Below are 27,490 nucleotides of genomic sequence, written 5' to 3'. Positions count from 1 at the left end.
ATTTCAACTATTATGTTTTATGGGAGGGATATGAGTTGACTTGGTATTTCATGAAATATGTTTTATTTTAAAATTGGAAAAAGTTTTATGTGATAAAAGTATAAGAGTATATATGTCATCATATTATTGGGTTGAGATATCAAATCAGCCATATTCGTATTACAAGAAAGTTTCTCTCTAAATCCAAGGAATATATACCTTTTTCCTCTTTTATCCCTCATATTAAGTCCCTTAGGTGAGTATTACTGTCATTTAACTTGTTATTTATTATTAAATCGAGTCGAGTTAAGCTTTAAATTTGATTGCAGTTGTTGAGTAGTTTAATTGAAAGGGCCATAGAATTACTCACAATGCATTCAAGTTCGATTCCCACTCCCCAACAAAAAAAAAAAAAAAAAAAAAGCTTTAAGTTTGATCTTGGCTTGTTTCACAAATAAACCAAGGACAAGCTCGGCTTGTCTCGTGTACAAATCAAGTTGAAACAAGTTAAGGTGGTCATAAGTTTTAGCTCAAATTTGGAAAGAAATATTCAAACTAAACTTTAGCACTAATTTTATTTTGGGATTGATCTTGCACTTATGTTCAAAACTATGCCCTATTTTATTATTTTAAAATACCCACAACCGAAATTAAAGTCTTCACTTTTCACCCTACTCGTTTACACCCAGTGAGTCCTGACTGAATCAAGTCCTGAAAACGACATTTTTGCCTTTTGAGCAATTGCCGAATCATTCCGCAGATAAAAAGAGGGAATCTGTCTTTCTTCAATTTGCATTACTCATCTCTTTCACTGTTTCGCATCCCAATATGCATACAATTCTCTCATGCGCTACTAGCTAAGCCAAGCACTTTAGAACAATGCCATTCCAATGCCCATTATACTCATTATGCACACAAGATTTATAACCCATCTTCCTCCTCACAACACCCAAGATCTTCTTGACATATTTACAGTCCCTGCCCATCACAATCAGATGGTGTATATAATGAGATACATGCACAGAGAAATGCCAATTCCAATTACATCCTTGGTTTGCTTCTTCTCTCAATCTTTGAAACAGATCTGCTGATACTCAATTCCTTTCCTCATTATATACACAAAGAGAGACACACCCTTTTGCTCAGCCATGAGCTGCTGTGGCTGTGACTGTGAGTCCAAGCACTCCAATGCAGAGACCCAAAAACCCAAGATTTTGGCTGTCATTCTTGATTTGGATGGGACCCTTTTGGACACAGGTCTCAAATAAACTCTCTAACTCACAACCCCATTTGTTTTGGCGTAGTGGGTTATTTTCTTTTTTTCTTAATTATCAAACTTTTGTGTGTGTGTGTGTGTGGTTCAGAGTGGGCTACAAAGGGCGTTTTCAAGGAGTTCTTAACCAAGTATGGGAAGGTTTTGGACAAGGAAAGGGAAGAGAAGAAGGGGTTAGGGATGACACTGAAAGACTCAGCTACTTCCATTGTTAAGGACTATGATCTCCCATTGACGCCCGAGCAGTTTATCCAACAAATCATTCCCATGTATCAAGAAAAGTAAGGCTCTTTCTCTATGTCACAGATAAGCGCATATATGTTAGTCAGCAATGATGAGTATGTATTTAGCAACCATTGTTATTATTATAATCATACTTCACTAAGCTGCTCAGAGTTTTCGAATTATCTCGTATAATTTGTGTATATGTGAGCATTCAATTAGATATTTAACATGTTTGAAAGTTCTCTGGAAGCAAACAAAAGAGTTATTCTGATAACAACAACCATACTCCACAAATTATGAAATATTACCTGTGTAGTTATAAATGTCAGCATGGTGATAACTGTTAAGCATTTCATAGATGATGTACTTGTATGTGCTGGTGTTATCTTTGTATTGTCTCCTTGTGTGCTAAGTTATGTTAACTGTATACTTTTAGGTGGATGTACGCCAAAGCTCTTCCTGGTGCTAACCGCCTAATCAAACATCTCCATGACCATGGAGTACCTACTGCTCTTGCTTCAAACTCCTTAAGAGAATACATAGATGCAAAGATCTCTCCCCATCAAGGTTTTTAGACTTTTTCTCTTCTTTCCTTCACCAGGTTGATATATATTAGCTCAAACAAATATCTTTAAATCTTTAGATTCTTATTAATAATAACCAATAATATATCACTGTGCTGAGCCAAAGTTTGACAATAGATGAAAAGACATTTTGTTACTTCCTTTGTCCTACTATTTTATTGTTATTTTCATACTATGGTCTTTAATAAAGGTAACTGATTAAACTGACATTGCAGTTACTGCTGCAAAACCATTCAAAAAATTGATTTGATGATATTTTGGCAAAGAAGTTTTATTCGTTTGTATTTTTTTTCTCTGTTCCTTGGACCAATTTGTTCGTTATAGTCATTTCGGGGGTTGCATGAAAAAGCTTATAGATGTTCCCTTTATGCCAAGAGGAAAAATCAGTCACAATGTAAAATTTTAAATTATGTGGATCTCTCTCTCTGCATCATGTTATCTTGTTCTAAATTACCTTTTGTTCTGCTTTATCCTCAAGCAATTTGTTGTATAACATAATGGATGGCCTGTGATTTCTCTGATTTCCCCATGTCTTATTAATTTATTTGATCATTTATATAGGTTGGAAGGAATGGTTTTCAGTAATTCTTGGCAGTGACCAGGTTAAAGCAGGGAAGCCCTCTCCAGATTTGTAAGGAAGTAAATTCACAGAAAATATAATGCTACTTAAAACACATACAAATGGAGCATTGAAACTCACCACACTTTTCAAACTGGAAAGTGTTCAAAGGCCTGAACAATTTCCTTGGAAAGGAAAAAAGAAGATTAATTATATAAAATGGATCTCTTCTGCCATAATGGCAGAACAAAATTGGAACATCATTTCATAATTCCTTAAATTATTCATATGCGACAGAAAATTTTCATTTCAATTTTGGAAGGTTAAAAGAACTCATCTCAAACATCATTTAGCACACTATTAGAATGATACCATTTCCACTGGACATTCCCACAACAGCACAAGTGCTTACTTCAGTTTTCTGTTCAGAAGATAATGTCACCTCATATTAATTTTATTTTCCTTCTATCATATATTAATGTACTTGCCAAATTGTTTGCAGATTTGAAGAAGCAGCAAAGCAAATGGGTGTGGATGCAGCTCACTGCCTTGTGATTGAAGACTCATTGTAAGATTAGTAACATATATACATCTGAACTGGAATTTGTTTTATTTTATAAAATAGTTCATCAGGTTCCACTATATGTCAAGTATATAGGTCTTTAGAGATATATGTTGCTGATTAATTTAAGCTGTCTTTTCGCGAATCATATCATTCAAATGGTAGATAGTCATGCAGCATCTGCTGCTAGGGTTTTCATGTTCCTTATGCAGCCAAAAAAAAAAAACTTTGGCAGTTGTAGTCTGTATTAGCACAATTATTTTTTTTAATCAATATATTTCAACAGAGTTGGTGTTAAAGCTGCCAATGCTGCTAAAATGGAGGTAGTGGCTATTCCATCCCGTAATGAAAGTGCTGGTTGTTCTTCCCTTGCAAATATTGTGCTTCATTCTCTTTTGGAGTTTCAGCCTGAGCATTGGGGTCTTCCTCCTTTTGAAGACTGTAAATCTCTCTTCATATTGCTTGCATGTTTTTGGCCATAGGGCTTTCCTTCCCTGTTCAAATAATTGATTGATTAATGGTTTCAGGGGTAGATAATGCACTGCCAATTGAACCAATTTATTTGAGTGGTCTGTATGTCAATGGGGTTTTCAGTGAAGCCACAGGTTGGTGAATCTTTTTACTCCATAAGCTTCATGAATTAGATTCTGTGTTATAAAGTGCCCCCCCGTAGGGCAAAGACAGTTTTTCCACATAAGTTCCAAATGACATCACCCCCTTTATTGCTGGCGTTCAGAACTGCTTCTACTTGATAGTTTTGTTTCACTTTGACTAGTAACTTGCCCTTAATACTTGTAAGTTAGCATGAGATAAAATTTGTTCATCTAGTTGTTTGACTGAATAGGTGTTTTACTAAATTGCATGCACATCTGGTATTCTGGTCTTATGGTTGAGATTTGTGGAAATTTGTATTCAATTTAATCAGCACACTAAAAATAATCAGAGGATGGAAGATCTGCTCTTCCTGATCAAGTTTGGGGAGTTTTCTTTGGTTGGGGTGTAGTTGATCTGCAGAAGACCTACAGGGTAGTGGTTGGCATTGGATTGGATCACAGTTCCTGTTCACCAAAGAAAAACATTGTGAGTAATCTACCCTAACTAGTTAATTAAACTTCATCTGTTTATTATTTTGCGTGATTGGAATCTTTTGAAAATAACTAGCTTACTAATTGATAATTTTCCTTACTTCAAAGTTAGCTAAAATAAGTTATTTATATTTTATACCCAAAAAGGAATTTGAAAAAGTTGATTTCTAAATTTGCACTGATGCTGTGAGTTCCGTTTTGATATGCACTATGTTTTCATCAATTACAGATTTAATATTGATGGAGATCATTTGTCCTTTGATGCAGCAAATGTATATAGTTGATGGAAACAATTGCTGTATATCCAATCAGCAAATGAAACTGCTGCTTGTCGGCTACATCCAAGGACTGAATAGCAAGGTAACAACACACTTGTGAAGATAAACTAAAATGGATAAAAGACAATAGAGGACACCATATTGTTTATGTACTGGTCTGTGTCACTTTGTGCAGGTAGTGCCTCTAATTTAATCAATGAAACCACAAGCAAGATGCTCAAACCCAAAAATTGGAATTTCAGCTCAAGAAGATCAATAAAAATTAAATTGTTATTAATTTGCTTAGTAAATGCTGTACATGTAGCATTACTCAAATTAATATGTGTGTCTGCCATAACCGATTTGGAAAATAAATGATTATCAAGAAAGAAGGCACTGAACTTGTTTCTTTGCTAAGTATCTATACTGTTTCTTCTTTTTTATGCTCCATTTGATCACTGCAAAGTTTTCTTATTTTTTTATTTTTTTTATTAGTGGTCACTGGAAAGTAGGAGAAAATAATTGATTTAATCATTCCCCTTGGTATGCCAGAATAAGACTATTAAATATATTTTCACCAGAACTTTTGCTTGATAACTTAAATCACTTTTGAAAAATTTATAATGCAATAAAATAAATTTTCTTGATCCCCATCTAAGCAAGATTATGCATGTGTGCAGGAAATTCCATCCATTGATGCAGAAACAGTCAAGGAATTTAAGTCTATTGCAAATGCTGCATTAGATCTGCCAATATTTATGCACCATGCTTGTGTGCCTCTGTATCCAAAACCTTATTCTGCAGAAGACATGGTTGACACTGATGAGATGGAACAATACTGATGCGATTTATTTGAGCTTTTTTTACTCGTATGAGGAAAAAATAAAAAAAATGTTCTATATTACAAATTTGATAAATACATTTATACTGATTTAATGGTGGAAGTAAAATGGTTTTGTCTTCTTTTTGTTACCAAGATTGAAATATGGCATGCACGCATATAATGCATATTAACCTTCCTTACTTATGTTAGGCAACACAAATGTGTTGTGATTGCCCACTTCTATAACCATGCGATCTTGTGCATGCAAGGCCACATTGGTCAGTAGGTGCTCTAAGTGCTACAAAATGGCAAGTTCTTAGAATGCATTTCTCACATTTGCTTGCAAATTCTGAAGTCAGTTAAATTTGACAGCATTATAACAATCAATCTTCACTTCATTCAAAATCAACAGTTGTAATGTTAGCATAACATCTAATATTGCCTGTCTAAAATATGCCAAAAAGGTTAATCTCATGTGTAAATGTTAGCCTAAACTAAAAACAGAAAGAAAGAAAATAAATCCCAAATCTTAGTTACTTAGGGATGGAGTTTATGGGAAGCTAAAACAGCAAGCCTTGTACTTTATTATTCTTTCATGTATTTCTCTCTTTCCAACTGCAAGTCTATAATTCAGCTGCAAACTATGATGAGAGGTGTTGCTTTGTTAGGCTTACTAGCTGCACATGGAAAAAAGCTCTTAATTTCCTCAGAGAAACCAAACTAGAAGGAAGTTTTGGTCTAAACTTCTGTGATGCTAAACAATGCAGGAAGAGGTGGAATACTCTCTTCATTTCTGAAGAAGTTGTCAGGATCAACCTTGTTCTTCACTTGTGCAAGTCTCTTGAAGTACTTTGTAACCATAGCACTTGCTTCTAAGTAGCTTGTGTTGTCTTGCTTGTTGGCCCCCAAATCAATCTCCCTATAGTTGATATAGGCAGCTCTTGGAGAAGTAGAAAGATAAGGCTCCATTAACCCCACTTACTTTTCACTTGACTAGTAGGTCCTGTATGTTCTACAAATTACCTTTTCTATGGGGAAAAAGAATTATAGATTCTGAAATCTCACTCATCCTTCCACCCTAAGGTTCCATGATCATAAGCACTATTTCTTCTTCCAGATACCTTTCCCAAATCCCTTCTAGTCCACCTTCTGGTATGGGTTGCTTCACAAAGTCAGATTTTGCCTTGAAATAGCTCGTGTAGAGATCCGGGTTCCTCACCAGTAAGACCTCTAAGGACAGATTGGATCCAACTCATTTCAATGCAGTATTTTGCCTGCAATAGCAGCTTTGCAAAGCTCTTAATTCATTAATGGGATTACTTTGTTTTTTGATTCCCATTGCCCACATTTTGAATGATGACTCTAAACAAAATATCTTCATGTAGCTCGTCTGCAATGTATTGCCACCTGTGAACAAGGTTGCTAGCACCTTGTTCCAATGTTATTGGAAACTGTAAAAACCAGTCACAATTTCTGGAACCAAAACCAATTTGATTTTGCATGACAGTATGACCCCAAAGCTTACTCCACCGCCTCCTCGAAATGGCCCAAAACACATATTCACCCATTGTTTCTCTGTCAATGACTCTTCCATTACCATCAATTAGGTAAACATCTAAGACATTGTCAGCTGCTAGGCCATACTTCCTCACTAAGGTACCAAACCCACCTCCACTCAAGTGCCCACCAACCCTTACATTATAGGACGGACATACCCCTGCTGGAAATCCATGGATTCCACTTTTCTTGGCAATGCTATGAAGGTTGATGAGGTCAATGATAATGAATGGGGTTTTACAAAGGTAAGATAGGCCTTCATAGTCATGTCCTCCATTCCTGACCCTAATTTGTAAGCCATGATTTCTGCTCATTGAAAAGTGTAACAATGAAAACAGGTTTTGATGTCCAATTTTGCTGCTAAGATTACAAGAGAGACGAATATAAAGATGAGTTTGAGGCATGAATAATTTCAGAAGTTGTGGTCTAGGAACTGAATTGAGTTGTCATGCACTGCCTGAAACTTTCACTACTGATTGCATTACAAGTTGTCCATGAAACTGATATCAAAAGCAAAGAAACTAGTGCATGCAGGAAACTCCATCTCTATGATGAGGACCTAGGCTTCTAGATTTTAGTTTAATTGTTAGCTACATGATATATATTTTGAGTATTGTCTTGTCTTGCTGAGTGGAATGTTTGCTTAATTAACAGATGATCTCAATTTGGCTTGTTACTTCTGCTCAATCTGTGAAGATTGTAATAAGCTTAGTCTCTATATGATTGAGTGGTGGACCTGATCGAGCTACTAGAGGCCAAGTAGAGGGTATATTCTTGATCTATGAGTTAGTGAGCTAGTGCATGAGTTGCTTTGATGAATCATAACAAATATAACTAAACCATTGTCATTGCCTCTCTTAACATAAGCTTCATATTGTTGGATTATTAAAATCAGTAAATATGAATTTTATTTAAAAAATTTAAAGAATAACAAAATAACAATAATATATGTACACATTATAAAATACAGAAGATAAAATTTAATTATACTATCTTGAACCTTCAATAGGGGTTTGCATATTGCAATGTCTTAAAAACAGAATTTCTTCCCAAGTTATTATTTGTAGTTCTACGGGCGTCTACCCACCATAATACAACTTTCGATAACCGTCAAGGAACAATGTATAATCACTATTGAATTGAATTTTAAATGCTAAAATTTGTATTAAATCTAACAATTAAAAGTACAATGAGTGCTTGTTGGTGCTCATAATTTGATAAATTTTTAGTAATTTTCAATTTGGATGTTGTGTTTTCAACTAGGAAAAAGTGAAAAACTATTTATTAAAATCAATTGAAAATTTCTTGATTCTTTATAAACCTAACCACGTTAACATAATAAATTTGATACGGCAACTACTCAACTAGCTATCAGTCTTAATTGTATTTCACTTACCAATTTTGGAGATGTTCCAAATTTGAATATCCTAATTATATAAAAAATACATAATAAATAATAATTGATATAAAAATTTTATCAAAATTTTTATAAACACATTAGTGCGTTACAAAAAAATTATTGTATATAACTCTAATATTATGATCGTGATATAACTATAATATATATTATAATATAGGTAGATCGTAGATGACACATCAACCTATATTATATAACGCGTTGATTTCTTACACCAGGTAATGTGATGGTAATCATGCCACTGTGATTATACAAAATAATTTCTGTCACGCAACTGCAAAACGTTAAAAAGGCAAAGCAAATCAAGCAACTTCATTGGTCGGTGACCCAAAAAAGCTACATAAAGTCAAAAGTCATAATGGGAAGAAAACAAATAAATAACAATTGCGGAGGCCACTTGTAAATTCAAAGACTCTGAAGTTGAAAACCACCACCACCACCAGAACAGCACAGAGAGAGAGAGAGAGAGAGAGATTCCCCTTCGTTCCCTTCCTTTCTTGGCTTTAAGCTTCTGAGTTCTGAGTCTTCTGGAATCTTCCAAGCGAAGAAGAGAGACTTCATGGCGAACAGCAATCTCCCTCGAAGAATTATCAAGGTTCACCTCCATACCCTCCGATCTCTCTATTCTATAATTCTTATTTATTTTTCATTTTCTGCTTCTGATTTTGCGTTTATGTGCTTGCTTGTGTGTGATTCAATAGGAGACGCAGAGGCTTCTTAGCGAACCAGGTCTCTCTCTTTCTATCTCTCGCTCTCGTTCATTATATATACGCGAAATTGTGGTTTGAACTTAAATTATGGTAATTAATTGAGGAATAGTTGAGCAGTTTCTAGGTTGAGACTTAATTGTTGTAATTATGGAATAGTCTAGGGTGCTTGGGCCCTTGGAAAGTAGATTTTAGTGCTTTTTACAGGGAAAGACATCAAAATTCCATTTTAGCTTTACTGTTAAGCACGAAAAAGTGCTTTTGTTAGGAGAATCTCCTGGACTCTGTTTGGCAAGTGAATTAATTAATTACTCCTATTTCAAGTTATGGGTCATGCTTCTCTCTGCATTTTTTACCAAGTTTTAGGCCATACCCAAAGATACAGTTGCTTTTATGAATTACAGACACATGGTAACTTTGCATCCTGCTTTCCAAAAGAATTTACGGGAATACCATGTGCAATGCTCTTTTTCAAAGGCTTCCTTAGGCATCTTACTGTGTGAGCGCACTGAGTTATATTTCAGATATGCATTTTTGATCGTCAAAATGTGTTGGTGCTCTCATGGCTACTAGTAATCCCTTTTGAGAGCGTAGCATGACAACACGCTTTTTATTGCTTACTGTTGCCTAACTTTAGGTACACTACATAAACTGTATCATTACCGCACTATGAATAAACTTTTTTTTCTTACTCTCTCTGTGGTACCAGGCCTCATCTATATGTTGACGAGCCTAGAAATGATAGGATAATGTTAATTTAGCTTGAACTTCAAAAACCTGTTCTGGTAGCTGTTGAAATTTCAAAGTTGATGTAATGACTTCTCATGAAACTAAGATCTTGTTTTGCAGCTCCGGGAATTAGTGCTTCTCCTTCAGAAGAGAACATGCGATATTTTAATGTTATGATTCTTGGTCCAGCTCAATCTCCTTATGAAGGTGATTAGACACACATTGTTTCTCTAATTTAGTTCTTTTGTTGAAGGATTTGTTTCCCCTTAATCTTCGCCTTTTACTTTATTCTCCATTGTGGTGAAAACTGAAAATATGCTATAAATCTTGTCTTCTGATGTATTTCTGAATAATTCATTCATACTTTAGAACTTGGAATATCTGCATAAGATAAAATTTTAATAGTATTGTTTCTATTTCTGTGGGTGATCATCACATGACTAATGTGAGTGATTGTCACAAGACTAACAAGTAACAACCTAACAAGCTCATGATTCCATGCAAAAGTTTTCTATGGATCATTAGATTTGGGATAACATTTTTCTTTTGGAATAACACAGAGAAATTGTGTGGCTATGTCACAAGGATGATAGGGCTAGTCTTTCCCTCTTCTTTTTCCTTCCTTTTCCTTCTCATTTTTTTTTATTAAAAAAAATTTAAGGGTTTAAGGGATTGTTTTTAAATAATGGCTTGCGTGCCAATGGATTCTATTGGGAAGAGAATATGCCTTTCTTCTTTTGGTTCAAAACTTTTATTGGTTATACAGGTGAGATTTGGACTTATACACTAGCTGAAGATTAGTTTTTTATAGCTATTCCTTTACAATTGCATTGGCCATTCCTATGCCACCAATGTTTCTGAGATCAAATATTATAATTGCTAGGTGGGTAACTTTGGGTTACATGTTACTGTATCTGCACTCAAACATAACCATTTAAATAGAAAGTTACCTGCTGTTGTGCTATTTTGTGAAGGGTTTGGTATCACTTTGTTTCTTAAATGATAAATTTGTTTATTTATCTTCACCTCATGTTGGTATGCCATGTCATATGCAATTATTTGTTGATTTCTACTTAGGTGGGGTTTTCAAGTTGGAATTGTTTTTGCCCGAAGAATATCCAATGGCACCTCCCAAGGTAAATATGTACTTAAGGCGTATATTAATGTCATATGTTCGTACTTATCTTCTGGTAGATGCTCACTATAGTATACTACAGCTTTCGTGTGGTTGATTTGAAAGTTTAAGTCATGGGGTTCCTATTGATTGTGTGTGTGTGTGTTTGGATGTGTGCATGCGTGCTGATGCCTGTTCCATACTTCCATGACCATATTAATTCATCGGGAAAGCAGGTGTGGCCTTTTATTCTATGAAGTTATTCTTGATGAAGCATTGAAAATGAAAGTCACAAATAAGCAGGCTTTTTTATGATATTGGTTAGCAATATTATCGATGAAAATACTTCTCATGAGAAGAATAGAGTTCCAATATCAAATTTGCTTTCTGGAAAAGGAGGCCATTTTGTAGACTGTAGAGTTTTTTTGACCAAAAATACCTACTGTATTGTCAGCAAGGATTATATATGTATGCTTCTCTATTCTGATGTTTAGGAGAACTTTTCCAGGTGCCAAATTGACTCGTGCATGTAGCCCCCTCTCCTGGGGGGATGGATTCATGCAAAATTACTACGAAGGACTTAAGTGTTCAAGTTCTAGTGTATTCAGTAGTGTGAATCTAGGATATCTTGGGGATATGTTGAAGGATTCGGCCAGTCGATTAGTCTTACTGTGATTATGCGATTGATTTTTTATTGTTCCCACAATGAGAAGTTACTTTCTGCAATTTGGTATTTACTGGATATTGATTATGGAACTCATTAACAAATTAATCCCACCCTTTTTTATTAATAATAGTGTATTGTGGTCACATAACTTGACTGAAACTGTTATTGTACATATTTTCTAATCTTCAGGTGCTGATTTCATGATTTTGGCCAATAGGCTTCCCCTTAGTTGTATTGAAATTTTTTTGAAGTGGAAGTTGGTTTTGATTCCTAAAGATATTTCTTTCTTAACATTATTGCATCTCATCATAGGTTTTGTGGTCTTTAGATAATGTCAAATGCTGAACAATCTCTTGTCCTCTATTGTTTTCCCATTAACAGGTCCGTTTCCTGACCAAAATATATCATCCTAACATTGATAAGGCAAGTAGCTTTTTCCTATCACCCCTTTTCTTTGTTTCAATTATGATGTTTCTTAGTAGGAAAGATTTTCTTTTGGCAGCTTGGGAGGATATGCCTTGATATTCTGAAAGACAAATGGAGTCCAGCCCTCCAAATCCGAACAGTATTGCTGAGGTGACATTTTGTGTCCCTACAATAGAGTGCAATATTATTGCATGTTAAAATAGTAGTTTATCTTGATCTGGAAAAGAAAATGGAAAGTCTGCTCACCATTATGTTAGGAGCATCAATATTCAAATCTCAACTCTCTTCTTAAATGGGATGTCACTGCACTTAATTTTGGCATAATAAATTAAAATATGTCATCACTATATTGTTAGGTTCCTGTGCCATGATATATAATAGACTACTAACACAATTTACTATGTTTCACTGGATCAGCATCCAAGCACTTCTGAGTGCTCCAAACCCTGATGATCCACTTTCCGAGAACATTGCGAAGCACTGGAAGACAAATGAAGCAGAAGCTGTTGAGACAGGTATTATCAATTTAATTCCACTACTCTAGTTGGTTTATATTCAGGTATTAGCCGTGTAAGTTTAAATAAGTTTAAAAACTTGATGGCTGACAGCAGCAGAGGCTTGTTGAGGTAGTTGGCCTTTCTTGGCCAAGGAATGAAAATAAAGATAAAGAAAAAAGACGATAACCTGTCACTTTGTACAGAGCTTCAAATTTTTCTTCATTTCATCCATTGATCATTTTACTTGATTTTTTGACTATTAATTCCAAATCTTTAGCATGAATTTACAGAATACATTTGTTACTTGTACTGATTCATTTTCCTTCGAATCGTGCAGCAAAGGAATGGACCCGTTTATATGGAAGTGGTGAATAACGTTGATAGCTTATTGCTCAGAAGTTTCATATCTTGATCGTATGTTAAACTAAATGTATGCCTTTGGTCTTAAAACATATGAACTATTAAACATGAATATTCTCAAGTACATGAAATCTATGTTGATAATCACTTTCATTCTCCTCAAATGGCAAGCTTGAGATTTGCACGATCAAAAGGCCAAATAGATCTCAAATGCCATATGTTCATTGTTGTTGCCAATGTTGTTTAATATCTCATTTACACCGTAGGTTTGTTTTTTATTAAGAAAAAAAAAAAAAAAAATTGGTGGTTGCCGAGAGGGATACCATCATACCAGATTGTGATTAGATCTTTTGTAAGCTAAAAGCAAAGTTTTTGATTTTTATTTTGCAAGATGGAACTTTTATCAATTGGTTTGTGCCAAGATGCTTGTATATATATGGTTAGGCACTCAAATTAGTGGATGTATGGTTAGGCACTCACTGACTTTGTGCCTCATATGCTGAGTGGATGTACATGTTTAACAAATTTTTGATGAAATCCAAGAGCTATCATTAATTATTGAGTCAAACAAACTAGACTCGTGTCCTTAAAAAGAAAGTCTCGCCTGTCTTTAAAACAACTCTCTCTCCAGTCGTGCCTCTCCAAGACTCCAACTCTCCATCTTCCCCCATCTCTCTCTCCTCTTGCCTCTTTTCTTTGGATATGTATTAATGTATTATGTAGCATCACCATGGTCTTTGATCTTGTTAACTAAACAAACATGCAATCTACACTATATTCCCAGTGAACTACTACTCAAATGAAACGCAGATAAGCAGTCCAAGTAGCCTGAAATGAAAAGTTAAGTTTAGAATTGTTGATGATTTTTTATTTGGTTGTTTTTTTTTTGTTACATTGGAGGGAATCGAATCTTAACCTAGTCTAATTATAACCCTTATCTCACCTACCCTCACCACCTAATCTTTAAGATTTTGATTTGGTTGGTTTTGGTTTGGGAAATATTCAAACGGAATAGACCGGTTCATTTTGTAGTTTTAAGCAAAAATGGAACCAATCTAGTCAATCCCTACATTTATCGTTTACAATCTAATATATTAATTTTTGCCTCTTTATCCTTTTTTTTTTTTTTTGAGGATTTATTGCTGAGGGACTGACACATTTTGATTTTATTCATAAATTCACATGTAGAATATGTTAAAACTTTAACAACAATATTTCAAACACGTTATTTGATCGCTCAAACAACATATAGTTTTTTGCTTAGTGATATATTATTGTCACTACACTTTTGCATTGCAATGACACCTAGTATCCCTAATAAAAACTATAAATCTTAAAATCTAAAGTCATAAATTTCCTATACCATATTAAAACATATTTATACACCCAAATAACCTCTGATAATCCCAAAAAACAACACATTATAGTGTCACTACATCTGTTGCAGTGCACACCAAAAAAAATTAAATAAAAAAGCTACATGAAAGTTTTTGAATATTGTCAGAAATTAATAGATAATTAAGTTTTTTTTTGGGTAAATAATGTCCTAGGCTCCTAGCTTTATTGGTCGCATGAGCATGATCATAGTTGATGATGACGCCATTTACAAACATGAGAGAAATCCAAATCCAGATTTAATTTGGGTCTCACACTCTCACATTAATTAATTTGTTTTTGGAATTTTCGAATTTGGCTCCTTCACCTTCAAACCCAAAGCCAAAGTTTGGAATTTTGGAATTTGGAATTTGGAATTTTGGAATTTTGGAATTTTGGAATTTTGGAATTTTGGAATTTTGGAATTTTGGAATTTTGGAATTTTGGAATTTTGGAATTTTGGAATTTTGGAATTTTGGAATTTTGGAATTTGGAATTTTGGAATTTTGGAATTTTGGAATTCTCACTCCCCGCCCAAACCCAAAGTTTTCTACTTTTGTATCATTCACTTCACCTTCAAACTGAAGAGCGAAGACCCGGGAATCCAATTCACAAACTTTCTAACATTTTGTGTTGTTGGCATTTGGCTCTCACATTTTGGGATTTGCCACCTTGAAATTACAAAATCCCACTCTGCCCCTCCCTCCCTAATCCCTATGACACATGACCATTGACCACAATTCTAATTAATTAATTAATTAATTAATGAGAGCAAAGCAATACATTACAACATGAACCCATGAAATTAATCGAAGTCAAATTTTCAACTCCCTCCCTCCTTGAAACTAAAATTCAAAAACCCACCATTCAACCTTTTTTAAAACAACAAACGCAAAAACAAAAGCAAAGACGAAAGATTCAAACATCCCTCCAATTCCAAAATAGAATTAAAAGGCCATGGCACAAACCAACACTACAAATACCTCCCTCCTTGGTTCAACTCCAACACCAATCCAACTCTCCATCACAAATTAACACCGACTTCCTCATCCTCTCTCAACTCTCAAACATACCCCTTTCTTCTTACTAATGGAGGCCACGGCCATTGCTTGCTCTTGCTGTGACCAGGTCCACAACAACAAAGAGAATATCCCTCCTCCATTGTCTGCAAGGGCAAAGCTGAGCCACAACCCAGTTCATGAAAATGGGTCATCTTCCAAGAAATCCAATAAGAATATAAGGTTGAGGATTAGGAAGCCTCTTGCTGATATAACCAATGTCTACAACAATTCACTTCAACCAATTCAGATTCAGATTCAGTTCCCTTCCTCTGTTTCTGTTTTTTCTGCACCATCAAATTCTAGGAAAAGAAAAGCAATTGACCATCAGGAGGTTAATACCATTCAAGTCACCAGCTCCTCCAACTCCAAGTCCAGGTCTCTAAGGATGGGCTTCAGATAATTTTGCAATTACTTTCTTCATATTGACATGTGGGTTATGTGGCTTTTTAGGAAGCTTTTCTTTTCACTTCTTTTGGGTTGATTTCTCATCAATCATATTCATCATAATAGTTCAATTTCAATGTCATTAGTATCTGCTGTTGTAAAACAAATATAAATTCATATTAAACAAAAAAAAAATATAATTCTACTTTTTTTCTTCTATTAGACCATGGCTCCTAATATCCTATTTGGTTGGTCCAAATACTGTACTTTTTTATTTTTCCTTGAAGGACACAAATGGTGTAATTAGTTTTCATTTAGCATGCTAACTGAATTTGTATTCATTCTTGTGTTTGGTTGTTATATTTTGACCTCTCTGCATTATACTTGGTAAGAGCACATAATTAAACAACACTGAAACTCTGAAAAAAATGACAGATCCCATTTTTCTTGGATTAAGATACTAGTCAAGTAGTCATTAATCTAATACAACTAAAATGCTAGTACTAATTCGTGATGAAAATCAATCAAGCAGTTTAACAGTTTTACTGGCTGTAAAAAACCAAAATGCAAATTTTAGCCAAAAAAAAAAAAAGAGCAAAATATCAAAAGGGAAATCTCAATTTGATTAAACGATGTCGTCTCTATTAATTGCTAACTGTCTCAGTAAATAACAAAAAAATGGAACCACAAAATATTAAAGGAAATATTTGACTCCTTCCACTCCCCGCCAAACCCAAAGTTTTCTACTACTTGTGTATCATTTTTCATTTGAGTCTTGACATTTGGCTCAGACTAAAGAAGACCCGGGAATTCAATTCACAAACTTTTTAACATTTTTTGTATCGTCGGCATTTTGGCATTTGCCACCTCCAAAATTTTAAAATCTCACTCTTGCCCCTCCCTTCCTAATCCCTACGCCACATGACGTCATGACCACAATTCTAATTAATTTTTTAATTAATTAATGAGAGCAATATAGCCGACATTTTATTTATCAAAATAAATGAAATTCAATTTTCAACTCCCTCCCTCCCTCCTTGAAACTAAAATTCAAAAGCTCAACATTTAACCCTCTGAAAAAAACAGAGAAAAAACAAAAGCAAAGAAGAAAGATTCAAACATCCCTCCAATTCCCAAATAGAATTGGGAGCCATGGCACAAACCAACATTACAAATAGCTCACTCCTTCAGCTTCAACTCCAACCCAACCATCCTTCACAAACTAACACCAACTTTCTCACCCTCTCTCAACTCTCAACTCTCAACTCTCAAACACTTTGTTATCAATAGTGGAGGCCATGGCCATTGCTTTCTGTGACCACAACAACAAAGAGAACATCTCTCCATTCTCTGCAAAGCAGGCAAATCTGAGCAACCCAGTTACTGAAAATGGGTCGTCTGCCAAGAAATGTAAGCTTATAAGGTTGAGGAGGAAGCCTCTTGCTGATGTAACCAACCTCTACAAATACAACAACAATTCACTTCAATCAGCAATTCAGTTCATCCCTTCCTCTGCATCAAATTCTAGGAAAAGAAAAGCAATTGATCAGGAGGTTAATACCATTCAAGCCACCAGCTCCAACTCCAAGTCCAGGTCGCTAAGAATGGGATTCAGATAATTCTGCAATTACATATCATGTAGTGTTACAATTTTTTTTTTTTCTTATTCTACTTCTTTATATTGAAATCTGGGTTATGTGGATTTCCTTTTTTTTTTTTTTGGGGTTATATTTTGGGGATTAATTGCTCGTCAATCATATTCATCATAATAGTTAAATTTTAATGTCATTAGTATCTGCTGCTGTAAAACAAATACAAATTCATATAAAAAAATACAATTGTATTAGTTTGTGATTTCGTCATTATATTCTTATACTTGATTATGTATAAAAAAATTTTGGCCATTTATTTGTGCGGGTTTGAGAAGTAAACTTCTCTCCATGACTCCATGGTTGAGAAAGTTCCAGTGAAATTTATATGGCCCTTCAAAGCCAAAGTAAATATAGAGAAGTAGCTCAGGAAGTTTAGACCAGATTAGCCACATGGAAAATCAGTGTCTTCTTTAGAAGGATAAAACAATTCATTCTACTACATTTTAAAACCATGTATTACATTGTTAATACTTCATAGAGGTGATAATCCATTTGTATAAGTAGGTTTTATTTATGTTCGAAATGGAGTACATAATTTGATAAATTACAATTTTTGCAGAACTATGGAGTCTCCTTTTTAAGCCTCTTTAAGTTGGTTTGGAGTAAGGGCTTAAAATTTGTGAAGCAAATGGGTCAAGTTCTCAGTATTAATGCGGCACCCTATAATCCCAAATATATAGATATTAGAAATTTAGAATACAGTAAAGTTTTACTAACAGAAAATCCACTTTTTTTGGCCAATAAAAGCAAAAGATCGAAATCTGATTAAACAATTTGAGCTGTATTAATTCACTAGCCTTGTACAGTTGTACAGCGGAAACCACAGATTCAGAAAATGGAAAAAGACCGAAATACCCATAACACTAGTTGTTAAACACAAATGTACCACTGTCTGAAGTGGAATGTACAGAAACACCCCCTCTTTTACGAATATCACAGATCTACCACTAACCACTAACCAATCACTGCAAGCAAGCACCGATCGCGTGACATAGCTCCCGCCAATTCCAACGAAAACAGCCGAAACCGAAACCGAAACACGAAAACAGAATCCGAAATCCGAAACACACACAGAGACCTCAAAAGTCAAAACAAACCATTCAAATTCAATTCATTACCCTACGAATTCAAGACGATGTCGATCCGTACGAAACGCAATCCAGAGCACGATGGTTGGGGCCACCGCCGCCGCCGCTGGCGCGTTTCGCCGATCTCTTCCTCTTCTTCCTCGGAACCAGTTTCTTCGCCGGATGATCAGCAGTGATCTCCGAAGCCAAACACTGCGGGGAAGCACCGTTGGGAGCTGAAACGACGCCGTTGGATCTCGGATTAAGAGTCTTGCGGTGTCGGACGGCGTCGTTGCTGCGGGGGCTCGCGAGAGGAGGAGGAGAAGCAGGGGATGAGGAGACGACGGCGTGTTTCCACGAGTTCAGGGTTTCGATGGAGGTGACGCAGCACTCTTGCCAGTTGAGCTCATTAAGGTCGGCGATGACGTCATCGAGCGTGGTGATGACCAAGGGCGAGATGTAGTCCTTGAGCGTGGAGCGACTCGGATCCACCAGGTTCAGTGTGCTCACCGCGTCGATTAGATTTTGCTAGAGAGTTGAAAATCGTGGAAAAACAGAGAAGAATTGGACGGAATTAGTTAGAATATTGCGTTTGGTTACCGAGAAAGTGTGAGAAAATCGAGAGCTAGCGTAGCAAGCACATTGTCAACAAATCAACTATAAATAAGAAAATAAAACGCGAGAGAGCAAATCATGACGATAGATAATCAAACCAAAGTAACATAAATTCAACAATTAAAATTTTCTCGGGAGCCAAACAGGCAAACAGAGGCTAGGATCGAATTTGACCTTGGGAACTTTGTGGATTTTCTTGTAGCCGTGCATGCTGATGAGCTGCGAAACCACAAAAATTAGGGAAAAATAAGAAGAAATGAATTTGAAAATTGAAAATGTAATTGAAGAAGAAGAAGAGAGTTAGGTACCTGATTGAGATGAACGACGGTGAGGTGGAGGTGGGAGTGAGAGTGAAGGAGAAGGAGGTAATCTTCGAGAGACATCTTGTCGTTCTTGACTCTCATCGTCTTCGCTTTGCTCACAGCACTCGCCATCTCCATCGATCTTCACTCTACTGCTTTCTCTTTTGCTTTTTCTGCTCTTCTATTTTGCCTACTCTTCTCTTTATATATGCTGTCCAATTTTTAATTTCCGACCTCAATATATATCATTTTTTTAATTTTCTTTTAATAGGCCGGTTGTTATATTTACGGTTTACCAGACCAAAAAGGCGCTTAATTTCCTGGTTATTTCAAATATTAATCAATTGTAACTCAATCTATTTAATTAATCGAGTCAAAATACTTACTTTGGATACTAATTCAGTCCATCTGCTTATTAATCATGTTATAGTCCTTTCATACAATACTGTATCAAAGTCTAGCGATTACTTCTATGATTCTATCCCAATTGAACCAGTTTGATGGGTTAAAAATTAAAGTTATTCACACTAACTTAATATGTTTCTTATTTATTTATGTTAATTTAACATGTTGTGTTATATATGAATTAGTATCAAATAATGATCAAATCTAACCCGCTAATTTTCTGTTGTACTAGCTAGGTCCTATTGTTGTGTTACCATGTCGAAAATTGTCACCATATTTCACTATTTCCAAAACAAAAGTGTCACCATATTTCAGTATTTCCAAAATGACCTCAATATATATTATAGTTTAAAATAAATACGTGAGTTTCATGTAATTTGGGGTAATATTATGTCACTTGCGAGAAATTTTGGTATTATAGGCTATCAAACCAGAAACAAATCTACATATATTGAGGACTATATGGGATAACCTTATACAAAATTTCCTTTATAGTTTTTCGTAGGGTTAGACTACAGCCCAGTCTAATTATAACCCAATCACAACCCACCCCAACTCATCCCCTGCCCATACCATTTTGAAAACTTAAATTGTAAAAAATTATTATATGTGACTGTAACACCTCATGATATGATAATGTGATATTACTAATCCACTTAAATTATAACACATGTACGATATTAAAGGTATTTGTTAAGGTTTGAGATTTTAAAAATTAAAGATTGTTGTGTATTACAATTTAAGTGGATTGGTAACGCCACTTCATTATGTCACGTAATGTTACGATCACACATATAATAATTTCTCATAGATTGTAACTTGTCTATTATATATGAGATCAGACATTATTTCAAACATAATTCCATAATTTCCATTATTTGATCAACCATGGGTGATAGATACATAAAAAAAAATGTAGTTATAGGCTAGCATTCTCAAAAGCTTTACGTAGCTTCATTTAATATGGGTTTTGATACAGCATATAACATGGATATGCAGTCATGACCAAATGAAGAATTAAAAATTAATCTAGATCGACTAAAGCTTAGTGATATGTGGGACTTACGATCGAGAGAACAAAGTGGTACAAAACTTGTGACGACCAACCTTAAGCAAATACTTTGGTTTCCGGCCACCATGTACTTTGTTCCATGTATGTAGTATTAAATACACAAATCAAGTATATAAATTGGGATGCATAGTCTTAAGCTAGCGCCATTATAATCAAGGAGTACTAGTACACACAACCAAAACATGGCAGAGAAGGAAGGAGGCATTGTGAAGAAAGGCCACGAAGAAGGCCTGAAACTGGCCATCTCAATCCTCCAACAATTCGAACTCCCTCGGGGCATTCTTCTGCTGGCTGAAGTGATCGAAGTGGGGTTCGTGGAGAGCAGTGGGTACATGTGGATCGTGCAATCGAAGAAGGTGGAGCACGAGTTCAAGATGATCAGCAAGCTCGTGAGCTAGGATGACTTCTTCAAGTGCGAATAAGATATTGGAGGTATCTTAATCTATCTCCATGTAATATAATAAGATTGGTTACATGCATTAATTGTATAATAAAAATATTGGAGGTATCTTAATCTATTTACATGCAGATGGTGTACAGATGAATTTAAAGGAGCATGTAGAATTTATTTGTAGAATATTTGGGCATTGATCTTATGATGTATAGGCCCAAATGGAGCTTTGGGTCTTTGATGAAGTGTTTGGTTACGAGCTTCAGAGTGTATAAGTTTGGGTTTGTTAGGACATGAGTTTTGTACTTCCCAAGTGGGCTTGGATTCCTCAACCTTAGGGCCGTTTGATTCACGGAATTGATTTCTTAGAAAATTAATTTCTTTGCATTTTTTCAGGATAAAGAAAATGTGAATTTTTTTTTCTTGTGTTCGGTAAGTTTAGAAAAGTAAACTAAGAATTAAAAACAATAAATGCTGTGTTTGGTCAGATTTCCAATTATACCTTAATCTATTATTTATTTTAAAATAATAACATGGTTAATTTTGTCAAAAAAAATAAAGCAATAAATGCTTTCCTAAAGAGAAAATCAATTACATTACTCCAGCAATGGTTTTATTTCCTCCCTAATAAGGGCATCAAATTCCTTAGGCCAGGAATTGATTTCTCTTCCCCGTATTTACCAAATATGAAAATGAATTAATTTTCCATTCTCAAGCCTCTAAAACTTGAACCAAACGAACCCTTACTTCCTTTTGTGTCAATTCAAAAGAATTATACTATTTTTGAAATTTTATTACCTAATCTTTTTAGATTTTAGCATAAATTACTTAATTAGACTTTAAAAGTATTAATTTATTTACTAATAAAATCCACATATGATATAGATTATTTAAGAAGAATAAATTTAAAATAACACTTTCAAAATATTTTTTCAAGTATTTGAAATTACATAATACATGTGGATTTTAGACAATAATAAAAAAACTTGCATATATAACGAGCCTATCTCACATCTTCTTCTCACATGTTAGTCATATAATCATTATTACGAGAAAAATGGTGTATGCGTCAGTTCCATACTCGAAAAAGAAAAGAAAAGACAATTATGAAGTTAGCACCAAATGGACTGTTACCGAGACGAGGAACAATTAACCCAAAACTTGGAAAGCACAAAAGCCACGCTGACGTCGCTGAGAAGAAAAAGGTATTGAATTAACGAAAAATGTTGAGAATAAGCATCCCAAATTCACCACCTTTTACATCACTCAACCATCATTATTATTCAATCTCTCGTTTTTTTTAAAACATTGTATGTACCATGCTCTTACACAAATGCCACCTACCAGCCAACATCTCCCCTTTTCTCTCTCTCTCTCTCCAAAATTTTCAATCAGATGGACAATATAATGAAACCTGTACACACTTTCACAGCTCCTTTTACTCAGAATCAGGAACATGGACACAAAATGAGGCTGGCATATGAACCAAAAAAGTTTGAAAAAGGACAACCAATATTGGAATCCAAAGGCAAAGCCGCAAAGGGAATAAAACTAGAGAGAAAATTAAATAAAAAGAATATATATAATTCCAAATGTGGACTAACAAGCTATTTCTCTCTGCAGGATTTCTCTGCCTTAAAAAAAAAACTGTATGAAACAATTGAGTTGCTGATTATGTCACAGGTAAAAATGGTATTCCTAGTATGAAATGATTAATGGTAAATACTAGGAGAGTTACCATAAAATATATGAGGGCAGACCAGAAATGGGCGGTGTCTGCTAGAGACTACATGTTCTCACTGAGTCCTCTAAGAACTGATGGCTTGGGCAGACCATTTCCTTCACCTTCTCACCATTCTTGTAAATTTTAAATGTCGGGACGGATCTTATGCTCTCAGCTTTTGCTATGGCTAAGCTCTCCTCCACATCCACCTAAAACCAAACAACAAACCATTTAAATGCAAATTCTTCCAACAGATAAAGATGATGTGATTATAAGGTGCAACGATGACATCCTTCCAAATTTTTTTTATAAGCATAATGCATCCTGGTCTTTGAGACAATCTATCTTTTGAAACATACGATGAATAATGTGAACATATTATAAATCTCATCTAAAACAGTAGGAATGAAGTGGAATGATCACTTGAACATGAGGTGAATATACACCAATAAATTTCCTACCTTGAAAAATTTAACAGATGGATATCGGACACAAAGCATATTTATGAATGGGGATATTTCTTCACATTTCTCATTTGATGCAACTTTGAAATGAATGACGGAAACACCTGAAATTTCAAATCTTCAGTTAGGCAAGAGACTTAGAATTGATTGAATTACTGGCCAATAAATTGGATCAAACTCACCAGGAGATGATATTGCAGCTCTAAACTTATCTAGACTAGAAACTTCTTCCACTTCACCACCAAACTTCACATTATGAAGTTCCTCTCCACAAGACTTCTTCAATGCAATTCGTGCCTGGTGTAGAGATTCGGCAACCTCATTGTCTCCAGGAAGTTCCCTCCTCAAGACCTCATAATCTTTTACTGCCTCTGCCCATCGTTCAAGCTATAAAATTTCGCAAGAAAAGACACTAACAATCACATATAAATCAACAAATACAAATTTCAAAAAGTGGAATCCCCACCCACATGTACATATGAAGGACAATTACCTTTGCATTTGAGACAGCTCTCCGAAGAAGGGCTTTCCTGTAATTAGGTTGAATCTTGAGGGCTTTGTTGCAGTCTTCAACAGACTGTTCCCATTGTCCAAGCTTAGACCAGCAAACTGCTCTATTGCAATAGAGAACAGAATTGGAACTATCATATTTGAGGCCCTCCCCATAAGCAGAGCAGGCTTCAGCAAATCTTCCAGAGCTAAAAAGATCATTACCCTGAGAACGAGCTTTTGCAACCTTTTTCACATTATTTGATACCCTCGTAACTTCAACATTACTGTAATCAATCAGTCCAGCCTTCTCTGCCGCAGCTACTGCATTCTCAAACCTGCAAGAAATCTATTATCCTTTCTCACTCACTCTAAAAGCCATAGCTGCTGTGCTTTTTAAGTTTCCACTTCAGAGCTTACCTTCCCAATGCCATCTCAACCTGTGCTCTGACATAGAGCACATAAGCTTCAACTAGCATACCAAAGAACTTGGTTTGCAAGCAAGAAGAAGGGCAATTTTCAAACTTGGGTATATTTGTTAGGCTGGATTCTGCATCTTCGAGTTGATGGAGCTTCAACAGAGCTTCTACTTTACAAGCAAGAAGCTGTAATTTGATTCTAATTAGTTGAATCAACTTGAAAAACTTTGTTCCAAATGAATTTATAAAAGTAAGAGACTTTAGGCTAGGTTCTACCTGAGGAGAGGACTCTGCTCCAGTTGCTATGGCTGCATCAGATTCTCTTAGCATACTCTTCCAATCACCAAGCTTACGGGCATCTTCACATTGTTTCAGACGTTTCTCCAGTGACTTCAACTTCTGCAACTCAGACTGATCCGGGTGTTGCCCAGGAAAACACAGGTGGTGGCAGGCATTTTCAACTTGCCCAAAACTGTAAAATGTCCAATCTATGTATTAACTGAGATGATACTAAATTTGATCAGCACAGAGTATGATGCAACAAGACAGAGAATGGATAGGCATAAACATAAACTGGAGAAAACTTGTAAGAATCCCAGAAGCAATTGGAGATAACTAAAACTAAAAACTGAGCAAATAAATTACCCATGAATGTTACTAGCCTTGCATCTATCAACGGATAACCTTTGAATTTTCAGACTTGAAACTGAAAAGGCAGAAACATATTGACTAGTACTAGAATGCAAACATATATCCCATAGACTCATCAATCCAGATATACCAAGGATGAGGCAACAGAAATAAATGAAACATAATTCAACAGCACAGAAAAACAGAAAGAACCCAACAGTTTCTTAAAGCTCAAATGCTAAACTCAAAGAAAGTAACCCCATAATTGGCTGGTCTAACAACCATTCAGACTGTCAGGAACATAGAGCAATGATATCTAAGATTCTGATCTACCAATCCAAAGAATAGAAAACTGAAACAAAAAACCAGAGGTAACGGAAACCAACCCACATCAAATACACCAACACCAAAAAGAAACACAATTTAAGCACAAAGTAGATGAAAACCAAACAGGCCAATCACATTCATCCAGAGAAAACAAGTAAGGTAGAACAAATATATTTCCTAGAAAGCATAACCATACAAACAAAGAGGAACAACAAAACCAACAAGTAAAGCCTACATTTTTAACTATTAATTTAAGTCCCCAGTTTTCTACACTCACCGAAGATAAAGATAACCCAGCCGTTGACGGGCCCTCCCATAACCAGGGTCCAACCTGACAGCCTCCTCACACTCCCTCACCGCGTCGGCCAGCCTCCCGAGCGCCGTTAACGCCGCCGCCCGGTTACTCCGGTAGGCGGCATTGTCGGGTGACAAAGATATGGCCCTATCATACAATGCCAATGCCTCGGCGAAATGGCCTCGTCTGTAAAGCTCATTCCCAGCCTTCTTCACCTCCTCTGGATCAGAGTTCCCCATTGTCCTCTTCACCATCACAGACTCTCCAGCAAACTGTATGTTCCCAGTCAAACTGGCATCTGGTTTCGGACCACCTCGGACTATGCTTCCATGACCGTAGTTCACACTCCCTGACCCCAAAACATCGGTCTTGTTGCTTGCTCTACAAGCCAAGCCAGACTTCACGATCTTCCCAGATGGGCATATGTTGCCGCTTGGAAAAACAGTGGTGGCTGAGCTTGAAGAAGAAGAAGACGAAAACGAATTCGTTGCGGCATTCCCACAAGCATTACCAAGACTAGCACTAGTACTAACACCGCTAGTGAAGCTCCCACCAGAGTAGATCAATGGGGGTCCAGCAGAGACCGATCTCCGATGCGCCGGCCTCCAATTACGCGCCGTCGTACCGGATCGGACGGTCTCGGACTCTCTCGAGCTCGTCTCAGACGAGACCGAGAGCTCGCCGGAGTGGTTCTTGGGTTTGCCGTCCGATCTTTTTCCCAACTGGGTGTTGCTGGTTTTGCTCGAAACCGAACCGGAAGAGCCTGAACTGCAGCTCGAAGTGGTTGCTCCTGCACAGCCGCCAATACCGCCATTGCTGCCATTGACCGAGCTCCTCGTCATCAATGGCGAAACGGGCGAACCCAGATCGAGTTCTTTGAAATCGGGCTTGTTCTTGTGGTGGTTGTCGTCGTCGGTGGTGTAGCTCAGCGAGTCACGGAACTTGTTGGTGAGGGAATCGAAACCCATTTCTTGCATAGATTTTCCTGTGTGGGGCATTTTGAACCAGCTCAGCTTCCGAAAGCAAAATACACCCACCACACACAAACTCACTTACCCTCTCTCTCGCTCTCTCTCTCTCTGTGTTTCTAGCTTTCTTTGTTATTCAAGAATGTGTGTAAGTAGAAGAAGAGCAAAGAGAAGGGAGAAAGAGAGAGCAGTAGGAAAAAACAGAGGTGGGTTTTGTTAAGACAGTGAGGAAGAGGAAGACATAAGAAAGAAGAAAAGGGAAGAAGAAAAAGAAGGGATGGGGATCCCGTGATGTAAAAGAAGCAAGCAAAGAATGACTGAATGAGTCAGCCAGAGAGAGATTTTCTCTCTTTTTCTTTCATAAATTTTAAATAAAATTGAATTTTCCTCTTCCTTTTTTATTTTCTTTTTCTATTTTTGAGTATTTTTTTTATTTTCTTCTTCTTCTCCTCTCTCTATTACATTGGATGAGATTGCATTGGATTATGAATTTAAGGCTAACCATGATTACCTTGTTTATTTTCAATTTGACTCGATCCTATCCTTTTTTTTTTTTGGCCACTAACTGGTTCCTACTTAATTTGCTTTAATGCTTTTTTTTAGAAGCGCTATTCACACTTCTTTTATAATATTTTTTAATTATTCGGAGTTGAAACTACATTCAAAATAAAAAAAGTGCATAATTTATAAGGAAGTTGAACTTTATTGAAGTTGAATTTTTTTGATCGACTCATAATTATCGTTTACTTTGTTTAATTTGTAGACTTTGTTCAATTTCTACGTATGAAATTAAATGAAGCTCAATAGAACCATTTGAAAGTTTCTTAAACAATTATTTCTTGAGAGAAACAAATGTAGTCACATAAATAAAAAAACTAGAAAATTTATTTTTTTAATGAAGAGATAAAGAAGGGGGTGAGAAGAGAGTTGAGAGAGGTGAGGACAAAAGTAGAGAGGATATATTAAAAGCTTAATTCTATTATAAATTATTTTTATTTTGAAATCATAATATATGATTCTTTTCATTTTTT

The 27,490-nt window shown here is 35.7% G+C and overlaps 5 protein-coding genes and 1 pseudogene across 5 annotated transcripts; 3 read left to right on the top strand and 3 right to left on the bottom strand.

Annotated features, from left to right (window-relative positions):
• Positions 1–434: 434 nt before the first annotated feature.
• LOC147286748 (bifunctional riboflavin kinase/FMN phosphatase-like) lies at positions 435–5,487 on the top strand. The gene is made up of 10 exons (XM_086240391.1): positions 435–1,236; positions 1,344–1,533; positions 1,914–2,044; positions 2,623–2,692; positions 3,123–3,188; positions 3,469–3,623; positions 3,710–3,787; positions 4,126–4,262; positions 4,535–4,627; positions 5,205–5,487. Exons 1-10 carry the CDS (start codon positions 1,128–1,130, stop codon positions 5,364–5,366), a joined length of 1,191 nt encoding a protein of 396 aa, XP_086096517.1. The 5' UTR covers positions 435–1,127; the 3' UTR covers positions 5,367–5,487.
• A 598-nt stretch (positions 5,488–6,085) lies between these two features.
• LOC147286747 (berberine bridge enzyme-like 23 pseudogene) lies at positions 6,086–7,218 on the bottom strand (annotated as a pseudogene).
• Positions 7,219–8,735: 1,517 nt separating this feature from the next.
• On the top strand, positions 8,736–13,014 carry LOC147286746 (ubiquitin-conjugating enzyme E2 36-like). Its single transcript, XM_086240559.1, has 8 exons — positions 8,736–8,916; positions 9,023–9,050; positions 9,878–9,964; positions 10,835–10,893; positions 11,920–11,961; positions 12,041–12,114; positions 12,382–12,479; positions 12,799–13,014. Exons 1-8 carry the CDS (start codon positions 8,881–8,883, stop codon positions 12,834–12,836), a joined length of 462 nt encoding a protein of 153 aa, XP_086096685.1. The 5' UTR covers positions 8,736–8,880; the 3' UTR covers positions 12,837–13,014.
• Positions 13,015–18,090: 5,076 nt separating this feature from the next.
• LOC147286745 (uncharacterized) lies at positions 18,091–19,433 on the bottom strand. Its single transcript, XM_086242180.1, has 3 exons — positions 19,283–19,433; positions 19,149–19,193; positions 18,091–18,887 (listed from the first exon to the last, which is right to left on the bottom strand). The coding sequence occupies exons 1-3, from the start codon at positions 19,412–19,414 to the stop codon at positions 18,420–18,422; spliced, it is 645 nt and encodes a 214-aa protein (XP_086098306.1). The 5' UTR covers positions 19,415–19,433; the 3' UTR covers positions 18,091–18,419.
• Positions 19,434–20,935: 1,502 nt separating this feature from the next.
• On the top strand, positions 20,936–21,151 carry LOC147286744 (uncharacterized). The gene has a single exon (XM_086240830.1). The coding sequence runs from the start codon at positions 20,936–20,938 to the stop codon at positions 21,149–21,151; it is 216 nt and encodes a 71-aa protein (XP_086096956.1).
• A 1,403-nt stretch (positions 21,152–22,554) lies between these two features.
• On the bottom strand, positions 22,555–26,740 carry LOC147286743 (inactive TPR repeat-containing thioredoxin TTL3-like). The gene is made up of 7 exons (XM_086240073.1): positions 25,474–26,740; positions 24,516–24,711; positions 24,241–24,425; positions 23,825–24,158; positions 23,514–23,718; positions 23,329–23,435; positions 22,555–23,076 (listed from the first exon to the last, which is right to left on the bottom strand). The coding sequence occupies exons 1-7, from the start codon at positions 26,487–26,489 to the stop codon at positions 22,924–22,926; spliced, it is 2,196 nt and encodes a 731-aa protein (XP_086096199.1). The 5' UTR covers positions 26,490–26,740; the 3' UTR covers positions 22,555–22,923.
• Positions 26,741–27,490: the final 750 nt, after the last annotated feature.

This window comes from Dryas octopetala, chromosome 4, assembly GCF_963921425.1.
Source record: "Dryas octopetala chromosome 4, drDryOcto1.1, whole genome shotgun sequence".
NCBI classification, from domain to species: domain Eukaryota; kingdom Viridiplantae; phylum Streptophyta; class Magnoliopsida; order Rosales; family Rosaceae; genus Dryas; species Dryas octopetala.
The sequence above is the reverse complement of the archived record's forward strand: the minus strand, read 5'-3'. Positions and strand labels throughout refer to the sequence as shown.